At 42.0% G+C, this 12,049-nt stretch overlaps 1 protein-coding gene across 1 annotated transcript; it reads right to left on the reverse strand.

Moving 5' to 3' along the window:
- Positions 1-1,919: 1,919 nt before the first annotated feature.
- On the reverse strand, positions 1,920-8,481 carry LOC309875567 (ly6/PLAUR domain-containing protein 2-like; the record flags this gene model as incomplete). Its single annotated transcript, XM_082755129.1, has 3 exons — positions 1,920-2,131; positions 3,046-3,165; positions 8,430-8,481. The coding sequence occupies 3 exons, from the start codon at positions 8,479-8,481 to the stop codon at positions 1,920-1,922; spliced, it is 384 nt and encodes a 127-aa protein (XP_082611255.1).
- Positions 8,482-12,049: the final 3,568 nt, after the last annotated feature.

Genomic DNA, 12,049 nt, shown 5'->3' on the forward strand with positions numbered 1-12,049 from the left:
AGCTCTGAATGAAACTGTGAGGTAGAGCATTTAAAACAGAAACAAATTACCTTTAATGAAGTGATGGCATGGAGCCCAAAAGGTGTTGTGAAGGCTAAGAATGTGAATAAACTCAATGTGAAATAAGGTGTATTGACAGTGTTTCCTTAGCAATTACTAAAAGGAGTGGTACTCATGCAGCCCCTGGGCCAGCAAAACTGGAGGCTGCTAATTGCCAGAGCTGGCAGATAAAAAGGGAGAACCCTCATCTACCATATTTGTTCAGCAGAAAGCCACAAACTTCTCACGCACCTCTGAGGACCGAGCTTTGGACATGGCTCACAAGCAGAAGACATTACAAAGCATAGGTTGGCAGCTAAGGCAAGCCTGCAACTGGTTTCCAAAGTCTTTCCATAACTGGTGTTGTTGTTTCTCTGACCATCTCCAGTGCAGCACCCTGGCCACTAAGACAAAGTTTTTCCAGTGAAGGAACCACTTTTGAGCCACTTGGAAGCTGTGTATGAATCCAGAACTGCAGTTCATCCAAGCTTCATCTCACTTTGGCAATGGGAAGTAATGTGGGAGAGGAGAAAATCACTGCAGAAATGTCTGCCAGACTTTGTGCTTGAAAATAAGGGTGTTTGTGCTCTGGTGATCTCAATGGGTGGATCATAGGGAAATCAGGTCAGAAGGGGGACCTCAGGTGGTCTCTAACCAAGCTCCTGATCAAGGCTCTCAACTCTGATATCAGCCCAAGTTCCTCAGGGCTTCATCCAGCTGAATCATGAAAACTTCCAAGGATGGAATCTGTACCACCTCTCTTGGAAACCTCTTCTAATACACATGCTACACGGAAGACTTTAAATAGCACCTTTATTGATGATTTCAAATATCATGCTACATCGGAGATTTTAAATAACATCTTTACTGGTGATTTCAAATATCATAAGCAGAGTGATAATTCAAATATCATAAGCAGAGTGATAATTGCAGGAGGACATTTTTCCTGGTAGATCTTGAAAAGGGTTTTATAGGAAAATGAAGAATCAGAACATCAAATTCAGAATTTAGTAAATCCATACACAAGTCACCCAATCTTCCCAGTAGAGGTAGTTTCTCACCAGTGGAGTTTGTGAAAGAAATATTGATGAAAGACCTCTGCCAGTAGGGAATAATAGAAACTGTCTTACACATCTGCTCTAAGACTGACCACAAAACCAACTATATATATCCCACTATATAAATAATAATGAAAGGTGGAGCTGGTTGGAAATTAAGTAAAATAAAATAAAAATTATCAGAGGACAGGTGCACTATAAATAACCTTATCAAGCACTACAATTTTAACACAACATTTTTATTCTGCTCAGAAGGATACAGAAAACAAGAGATTTCAGCCTCCTTGGATCAGATCACTGGCATAGGAAGTTTAGTCTCCTGTCTCATAGTTTGGAAGTCCAACTTCTTACACACTAAGGAAATCTAGACAGAACAAAGAACCAACAAAAAACTGTGGGGTGGAGAGGCCCTGCCACATAAAAGTGAATTTAATCTGAGAAGGCTGTTTGATTCAGCTACTCTGCTGGTGAATACCTGGGGAAAAAAAAGCTCTAAGGAGGTGTGGAAAGCCCTTAGTTCCATGTCTTTTGCTTTAAATATATCACGTACACCAGATTTTTTTTTTAGTTTAAAATCAACCAGATCAGCAAAGCAAAGAAATTCCAGAGTTATATTTGTGGGAGCTGTTGAAGAATCAACCCAAAAATTACTGTTGGGACTTCCTGAGCTTTGTTTCTCTCATGGCAGGTGGGTGGGTACTAAAAACACAATTTGTGGGAGCTGTTGAAGGTAGTCCATGAGGCATCCAAATGCAAAGCTGGGCTGGGGTTCATTCTCTTCTTCTTTGGGTTCTTTGGCAGAAAGGCACCTTCCTCAGCTCCTCATAATATAGTCCATAAGAGAGCGCAAAGGGAACTTGCTAACATGCCAGCTGGGACAACCCTGACCCCCAAACTAGCTGTACCATCAGAGTTGCACAAGTCAGTGTAACAGCAGGTGACGGGGCGCGTCATGCCAATCCCATCCACATCAGATGGGATGCAGATGGAGGAGCACATCTTGGTGACGGTTGAGACTCCCACAAAGGGATAAACTGCAACAAAGCAAGGAAGAAGGAACAGTTAGGAATGGGAGGAATGAAGGAGAAATCTCTTTGTTCCTGGATGAAACGTTAACTACCTTCACCTCCAAAGTCTTAGTTACAGATTCAAACACAATGGGACCATTTCATGCCAGGAACATGAGAAACAGTTTCTGTTCAGCGGTTCTAAGCTGAACAGTGCATTACCTCTTCTGTGCCTTGTCTGGATCAGCTGTTTCCCACAAAAGTCCTATTAAACAGTTTGTCTCTTCTTTAACTCTATCCCATATCTCCTTTCTCCATTACAAACAACCAGAGCCTTCCCAGATGAACCAAGCAAAAGAGAAAGCCTCCATCCTAGCAGTGCATTTCTGTATTTGGACAGGTTATGACCTGTAGGATCACCATTCAGACTGCTGATACCTTCCTGAAACCTCCAGAGAACTCAAGGTCATTTATGGTTGCCTCTAGTTGACCAGAAGTTTTCTTTCCCACCTTACTGAGCCTGACTCACCTCTACCAGCCTCCCTACCCCACCCAGCAATCATAAATAGTTCTGTGGTCAGGACAGTACTGTTTAACCCACACCCATTGTGCAAATCATACAGACACTCTGGAGAGTCAGAACTCTCTAGCTCTGTACCTCAGATTCAAGTCCACACATTTCCTCTAACCATTCTCAACGTTGAGCATTAGCTATGACCTAAGTGCTCACTCCTCTGAAACTAGCAGGAGACTGTTCTTTGCCCCATGAAATATCACTTATAAGTTTGGCATTATATAAATACCTTATAATAAAGGTATCATATACCTTTGGTATTATATAAATACCTTATCATAAAGGTATTGCTCCCCACACCAGAGGTCTGTGCTGGAGAAACACAGATTCATGTTAAAATACATGGATAAAGAAGCCTTGCCCTTACCCTCCTCCAGGGAATACATGGTTGTCTTGCACATGGTTTCATTCTCATTGCAGTTCTGGACCTTCGTGCACTTCTCAGCGGATGTAGGTTCATAGCAGGAGTAGCACTGCAAGGTTTCAGCTATAAGGAGGACAAACATGAGACTGGACTTAGTGTAGACCATCAGGTCCTGCCCATGCTCATCCAGAAACCTCTGAAGAAGATCACTCTCCAAAATATTCACACACTACACAGGAATGGGTTGGTAAAATATGAAGATCACTCTCTAAAATATTCATACATTACACATATTCATATTCATACATTACATACATACATACATACATACATACATATTCATACATTACATACATACATTAATGGGTTGGTAAAACATATTTGTTCCAAGGGGAATGAAAAATACATTAGTCTGGGCATCCAAACACAGCCTCAGCTTCAGACCCCTCTATAACAAGTCAGGAAAGACAGAGCTACATGCAGTAGGACCAACAATACAGGAAAATCCTGTCTATAGTAGGCTGCTGAATGTTTGGGTCCTTCTACTCTTGTTTTGTTATCAAGGAGGGTTGGCAAATGGTTTTTTTGTTTGTTTTTGTTTGTTTGTTTGTTTTCCCCTTTTGCAGGTAGATCTGAAATAGTCCACAAAAGAGTTTAAGGGTAATTTTACTTATTTTTTGGTTCTGCACCCCAGAGCATGCAGTGTATATGTGTTGGGACATCCCAACGTTAAATGAAAATAAATGAAGATGATTAAACAAACAGATCAATATTATATTCACAAATATAAGGAGGAAGAGCAGTTTGACCCACCTGCTTCTCCCTTATTGTTGTGGGGTAATTGCATTGCCTAAGACGAGGCTGCCTGTTCTGCACAGTGGCTGGATGCCAGCAAGACAGGCTTAGTGAAACACAACATCTCAGTGTTTGAATTCTTTGAAGATCTTGCCCCAGGTGCCAGCAGCCAGCTAAGACATGCAAAGAGCCAGGAGAAGCCCAACCCTTCAATTGTGCAATTTGCAAGATGTTTTTCTTTTAACCATTATCACAATTAGCTAATAGGCCCTGCTTCACATGTTTATGACAAGCCACTAACCATTCTGCTTGTTAGCCAACCACATCCCCAAGTTGTTTTTATCTTTTATTCCCACAGGACAGCAAACACACTTGTAGCTGATTTACCCCAAATGTTCTTTCTCTTCATCTACTTTTCTCCTTGTCATTACATTAGCAGAGCATCAGAAAGAGATCTGGACACACCGAGAAGTCAGACTTGAGTACGAATTGCAGCAGGGAGAATTTAATCTAGTGTTGACCACTGTTACCTCTCTCCAAAGACGTGGAGCTCTTGGGTAGGAGATTGTCCCTGAGAGAAGAAACTGTTTCCATTAAATTAATTGAGCCATGGCAGCAAGTTAAAAATGACCCTCCCCCCTCTCCTGAGTTTCTGGTTCCGTGAGAAGAATGTCTTAAAAGTTGTTTTAAAAAGATGACTCTGGGCACAATAATGGACTGCATGGGGGGATGTTCTGGACTGCTGTGCTCTAGAAATAGACCATTAAAAGGCAGTTTGGTACCCAAGACCCTAAATCCAGTCCAAGATAGCTCACCCTGCCTCATCTCTCACAGTCTCCTAGCTTCCCTTTATCACTTTCCCGTTGGGCTGCAATTAGTTCCTAGACATGCAGAATAACCACATCTTGAGCCCCTCAGTGCTTAAAGTCTTCGGAGCTGGAGAGGTTTCACAGTGAGATACCAAGGAGCCCAGTGCACAATGACATAGTGTTCCCAGAGCATTCCTGACCCTCCCAGAGCACTCCAAGCTGAAGACATTAAGCAAAAATAGTTGACTGGTGTTTTCTGTGACCCAGCCCTAGGGTTCCCAGGCAACACAAGCCGTTTTTGGACAAGCTGTCCAGAGCACTTTGCTCTCTGCAGGTCTTGATGAGGAACCCAACACTTGATCTTGGTCCTCTCTTCCACTTGCCAGCCAGACACCTGAAGGCATAGCAATGCCTTGAAGGCACAGCAATGCATTTTGGTACCATCACAGGCCAGTAGCCCTACTTACCTTACCTTGATATCATGCAATCCTTTCTGGAAAATCCTTCTCACCCCATTTGTGTGACAGTCCTGGTGAAAATACTTTAAACCCCATTAAAAAAGAAAACTAGTTGGCTCATCTCAGCACACCTGAAATAAGCTGTTATAAGAGCAGGCTGAGGCAAGCAAGTCACTTTATGAAAATATACGCTACCTGCAGCTTCACCCTAATTAACAACCCAGAAAGATCCCTTTTATAAGTAGCCCCAGCAATTGGCTTGCTTTTATTCAAAGCTCACTTTGTTATCCTACTTTGTTCACTGTGGACTGATGCTTTGTTTGTGTTAATTCTCTGTCTGACAGCTGTCAAATGCGTCTTTAGGGAGGAAGCTTTGTCATTATTCTCAGATTTCATGATACTCATCCCCTGACAAGTCAAAGCCACAGAATTTGTGTTTATCTTTGAAATAAATAAATAAATAAAATAAATAAAATACAGAGGATTAAATCAAAGGGATGGCAAATAAAAAGATCATTGTCCCCAACATGTGCAAACCTAGTATTTTCATTAACCTTATTCAGACTAGCAGGTTCAAACACAGATGAATATTTTAAATAGTAGCTATACTTATGAGTATCTTTTTTTTTTTTTTTGAGGTTAAAAAAAAATAAAAAAGAAAACACAAAAGTAGTACTTCAGTAGTCATAGTGAACTGGCATCTCACAAAGCAGGGAGGAAACACAATGACTTAAAGACTTTAAGACTTGGGATATAAAAACCCTGTTTTAAACAAGCTCTGGGATATCTGTCTGGCCTATTTGTGAAGAATATATATTAGGGAAGGTAGCAGAACTGCAGTGATCCCTTTTTTTGATTTAAGAGCTTACAAACTTACACACAGACAAGAAGACATGCAATAGCTTAAAAATGAAACCACAGGAATAGAATGAATGGGAACAAATTGCAAATTGCAAGCCTTCTTTAAAAGAGGAAAATATAAAACCTTAAACTATTTCAGTGTAGATATAACATCCTTTTTGGTGAGCTGAAAGAAAAAGAGGACATAAATAAGCAAAAGATGTTGGAATTTCTTAGAGATTTTGCCATCTTCACTTAGATATTGGTAGATCTTCCACCATTCACCTCTAACTGCCTTTCTAGGAAATGCCAAAATTACACAGGTCCCATTCATGTCCAGAAGAAAGCTCAGAGATTCTGCAGATGCATCCAGGCTTTCCTCCAGTTTTGCAGAGGATGAAAGAGGAATCTACTATGCCAAATCCACTATGAAGTTTCCAAGATTTGCCCATGTTTGCCTACTAAATCAAAGCATTAATCCTGATGATGTCTACCTAAATGGGATGGGGAAGTGGGCCATGAGCAATTTGGTGGCCCTGGACCACACAGAAGCCTCTGTTCCCAAACTCTTGACAAAGTCTCATTGAGCAGGATGACAAAAAAAGTTTGGTGAGTTAATCCTAGACCAAATTTGTATCCAACCCCGTTGCTTTCCTGTTTCTTGAAGTGTTTTCAGATGACCACTTCCCCTAAGGAGATCTGACAACAAAGTTCCTTTCTTTCCAATCTATCCTCTGTTAATTAAAGGCTTTCCTCTCTGAACTGCTGCCTATTGACAAGCAGACAAGAAACCCCAGAATGAATAAGATATAATGATGAAACATATAGATAGATATATATATACCCTTTCCTAGAGACCAATGATGACTGATCTCTGCAGCAGCAGCTGTGTTGAGCACATAAGGCACCCATTGATCTTGGTACAGCACAAGCTGCCTGAAGCTTTGGACTACCAGTGACCATGTCCTAATGATAATAGGACAGTCAGTGCATTATACAAAAAAGACACAAAAAGTCATGTTAGAGATAACAGGACAGTCAGTGTATTACACGAAAAAGACACAGAGCTTCTGTGCCAGCCCTTACTCCCCAGACAGCATCCATCTTCTACCCCCCAAAAAAACTCCAAAACCACCTTCTTTCTCCATCCACTTGCCTTCCCTGGCAGAACCCACTCTGCAGACCCAAAGATGGCAGGCAGAAAACATCCTTACATAAAAAGGAAATAAATATGTAAGAAAAAAATCCTGGGTCATTGTCCCAGCCAGGCATTCATAAAACCAGACCCTGCACTGGCTGGATCTGGAGATGTCCAGGGCATGTGAATATCCCAAGAGCAACCACAGCTCTTTACCCTGCATAGGACTTGCCTTGGACATCCAGAAAAAAAGCAGGTCTGAGCTTGGCATCAGCAATATAAAATCAATTTTTGAGCAAGAAGCTACTCTGGTGGCAGTATGAAAGGATGGGGAGTCTATGCCAGGATGTTCTGACCACCATGCAGTCACCTTCCACCAGTAGAGGCTACACATCACTGCTCATATGGGGCTGATGAGATAAGGGGATTTCCTACTGCCTTGGGAATGCAAACAGCTAATTGTCATACATCCCTCCATGCCTGGCTCCATGGAGCTGGTGATGGAGGGGAAGCAATCGAATTTCCCCACTGGAAATGTAAGGGTAAAGTTTGCATAGCATCCCCAAAGAGAGGGGGTTCATGGGGCTTGTTCTCTACCTCCATGTCCCAGGCTGATCCCAATATCAGGTTGCTGTTGTCCGCCCAGCAAGGTGGCAGGTTACCAGTGGGGACAGAAAGGAGGCAGGGAGGGTGGTAGGGGTCACGCTCACTATGGTGACAAACCCCCAGATCTTCCCTCAAAGGAGCAAATTTCCCAAAATACATTCATTTTTTCCAAGGTGGTCTGGCAAAATTTTTCCTGGCTTCATGCAGACTGCATTGTGTTACTAAATGGAGCTGGAAAAATCATCCCTGCAGTACGTGGGTCACCAGCTTTGTGTCCCAGCCTGTCTTTCCCACTTCTGATGGCTGAAGTCTAATGAATTATGTGCGCAACATATAATTAGAGAGACCCGCTACACACACTGCATTAAACAGGCTGGCTGGCTTCAGGGTTAAATATCAAAAGAGGAGAATAAATTAAGAAGAAAAGGGAAAAAAAAAAAAAAAGGATAAGAGTCGGATTGAGCAAGAACACATAAAAAGGGTGGACTGAAATTTGCATTAAAGAAATGATGCAGTATAATCACCTTTCATATTTAACACTTCCTACAGAGCCTGAAATAACTGTCCCAATGAGACCATGATGATCCTGAATGCCTGACAGGATGAAAATATTCCCAAGACAGGTTTTTGCTGAAAATTCCTCAAAGTCGGAGGCACGGGCCCCAGTGGGAACAGAGCACACTGCATCCTTTCAGCCTTCACCTCCCGCAGCAGTTTGGATAAATTGGAGTGGGAACTTACCAAACTCCATGCAAGTGATGGCAACAAGGAGAAGAAGCAGAAGCAGCTTCATCTTGCGTGGGCTCTCGTTGCCTGGTCACCAGGCTGCCACCAGTCTTCGCCACTGGCTTTAATGGCACACCTCCTGGTACCTTGCCATGTACCGATTCCGACCCGAGATCCAATTCTACTGGAAAAACAAGTCTGATTGAGCTATAAATGTATTGAATGATCCACAGAGCAAGCCCCACCTCCCGCTATACCGTCATTTTTTTTCATGTTCCTTGGAGAAGAAAATGAGGGTTTACATGGTGGACAATAGCTGAGGTGCTTAAGCTGGATCCTTTGTGCCTAGGCATGATGTGCAAGCCTGGGGGTATTAAATCGTTCCAACACCTCCGCCTTGCCCTGCAGCTTGTTGATATTTCTTATTTTCCTGTAATATTTAGAGGAACCTGGGTGGTTTCCATACACCTTGAGAAAAAGCATCTGTAGCTGTGAACAGCAAGGTGTTAAATCCCGTGTGCTTTTTTTGCTCCATGCTTTTGCTCTCAGCAGAAGCCAGACTGGGATAAGAAGGGGAAAGCTGACTTCCAATCCCTTACTCACTGGAAATAGCACAGTTGAGTTTGGGGTAGCGCAATACCTCTCCCAAGGCTGTGAGCAGGGATTAAGAGGGCTGTGGATAGGAGCAAGCTGCCTTCCTTCCTCCTCTCCCTGCCCTTCAGGGGTGTAAGTGGTGAGAGCATACCTGGGAAAGCAGCAGGACCAGGACATGAAAGTCTGGGCTGAGGAATTCCCTCAGGCTTGCTATCCCAAGCCATTCAGGGACCATAGTGCCTGGAGAAGCCACTCTGCTCTAAGCCAACCCTCTCCAAGCATGGTGACAAGCCCATGACTTCTTTCTTTGCCAGATATCATGTCTTTCTCATCCCCAAATCCTACTGCTCCAGGTATCAACCTGCCTTTCCTATGCCAGACCCATGTTAGTGAGTTCTATCTACTACTGCATGTGGTGGGCAAGTTGGACTGTGGGATTGCAAAATACCAGTAAAGAAGAGACTTTCTGTAGTTATCCCAGATGTTCCCCACACACCCAACACACACTTTTAATAAGGAAAGAAAGAAGAGAAAGCTGAAACAAAGATATTCTTAGAGATGCTCCCATCATCTTTGTTATCGGTCACACCACCAGAGGAACTTCACTCAGGGCTAATATCACTAGAGTTCTGGAAATGTTAAAAAATAAATAGTCTTGAGGGTCTTCTCTTCCCAAATAAACAACTCAGCCCTCATCTGTCCAAACCTAAAGCTCCAATGACAGTCTCATAATTTTAGCAAGTCCAGCCTCGGTTACAAGCAACATTTCTGGATGATCTATGCTTTTATGAGTTCAGACATATTGTTTTCACAGCAGCTCCATAATAAAGTCATTATGCTGATTATAAAAGTCTGGTAGTTATTTCCTGCTCTAAATTATCCAGGGAAAGGTATTTCAGTATATTCTTGGTCTAACATTCATCATGTTCAGAGGAGAATTTTATAATCCTATTAAGGAAGGGGAAATACTCTGATCATATTTGCTTTGTTCTTAAGAAAAAAACTAAACATGGAAAGGGGTGTGGTATCTAGTTTCTGGTATTAAGTGGCCTCAGAAAATGTGCACTAGATGATTGGTTTCACATGTGCATCTGAAATCTGATCTTCATTACATTCTACATTTTTGGATGGAAGAATCTTTATAATGCTGAAACCTTGCTTAAATCCTGTGCATTCCTCCTGTTTGGAGGGTTGTTTTGGGGGGTGACAACATACGTCACTTGTTTACGGTTTCAGTTGATCCTATCTGCATCTTTAGGCAGCACCTGAAATGTTTCTTCTTTTACACGCACCTTATGCAATTGCTTTGCAGTGTTGGCAAGCAACCAAAGGAATAACGAGAAGTAATAGGAACATCCAAACAACATTTTGTTGAACTCCTTTTCTTCTTTTCTGGGTATTCACAGCGTGTTGTGTTGGGGGTTTTCCATTAATTACAGAGAAGGAAAAGAACAAAAAGGACACAAGCTATATAAATCTGCCTCAACAACTTACAAGATGAATTTGAGAAAAAAAAAAGAAGAAAGAGAAAAAAAAAAAAAGACATTTTCTACTGTGTGTGCTCAAATGCAGACAAGTACAAGAATTCACTGCATTTTTGAAGCATGTTTTATCATAAATAAAAGAAAAAGGTCAATTGAATTTTTGCTTCCAACCTGATAAACCTGTGCCAAGCCACTTTCCTGTCCTACCTGGTCAGCTGAAACAGTCTCCTGGAGAAGGCATCTTCATCTGGTGGAAGCAGTCCTGCGACACTTGCATCCATACAGGTAATATCCCATAACCTCACCGCTTACTCCAAAAGAGATATCCTCCAAATCCCCTCATCTCCCAGAAGACTTGCTCACATTCCCCAATTACCAGGCTGAGACTTGACAAGATATCCTAAGTTATGCCCTCTTTTCTGTGGCAGAGCTTCAGGGAGCATGGGCTGGATGTGTGTTTGGAGTGCAGGTACTGGTTTCAATTTAGAGCCTTCTTGACTTGATCATGTTAAACCCTCCATTTTCCTGACTCTGTTCATCTCTATCCATATCTGCTAGGAATCCCACAGCTTTCCATAGAGGAAAGACATATGAGCAAAAGCTATGATTGGATTCAAAGGTAGAGGTGGAGGGGTGCTGATATAACAGTGTTGCATGCTAGCACTAAGCTTGTGCTGCACACCTGCAAGTACCTTAAACCTGATAATACTCCTGCAAGATGAGTAAATATTATATCAAGATCAGATATAAGGAAGCTGAGATGCAGAGAGGTTAATTAGGCTTATGGATCAAGGTAGTAGCAACTCCAGAAATAGAGCCATCATTGTATTCTGCATGCTTTCACCACTAGTTAATGCTTCTTTTTCATGAGTACTCTTCTGCTATTTTTGTGCAGCCCTGATAAGAGGTGCACGAGTTACTGGAAGCAACAGGAGCGAGTGTTGTCCTTAAAACCAGGTTCTTAGAAGTTTGTTCTTAGATCCGACAATGATTTACCAGATGACCTTAGAAAAATAATCTTAGTTTCTTCATCTTTTACATTAAGTTAGGGCACGTTGTACGGTGAATCATAACCATGACGTAAGCTATGTATTAGAAATCTAAAAGGGAGATTTGTCAAACAATTCATGGTTTTCTCCTAGTAACTTCAAAATAACCTCAGTGATGAAGGTTGGATGGGGACTTGGCCAACCTGATCTAGTGGGTGGCATCCCTAACTATGGCGGGGGCTGGAAATAGATCATCTTTAAGATCCCTCCCAACTCAATCCATTCTTTGATTCTATGAAAGCCATTTAAAGAAGCCAGCAGTGAGGATTTGACTAATCTGTGAACCTGCTGGTGTGCAGAGGGATTAAGTTATATGAACTTCACCTCTGATGCATCATCTCCCTCATCCATCTCTTGTGGACACAACTCTGCAGAGATGAGAGCCACATCACACCTAGAAAGAGAGGAATTAAACATCTATCTTTGCCCTCCTCCATTTCCTCCTGTGATAAGGAACATCTTTAAAATTTAAAGGGAAACCTGGAAAAGCAAATAAAGATAAATAAAT

This window comes from Aythya marila, assembly GCF_965140915.1.
Source record: "Aythya marila genome assembly, chromosome: 2".
In the NCBI taxonomy this organism is placed as follows: Eukaryota; Metazoa; Chordata; class Aves; order Anseriformes; family Anatidae; genus Aythya; species Aythya marila.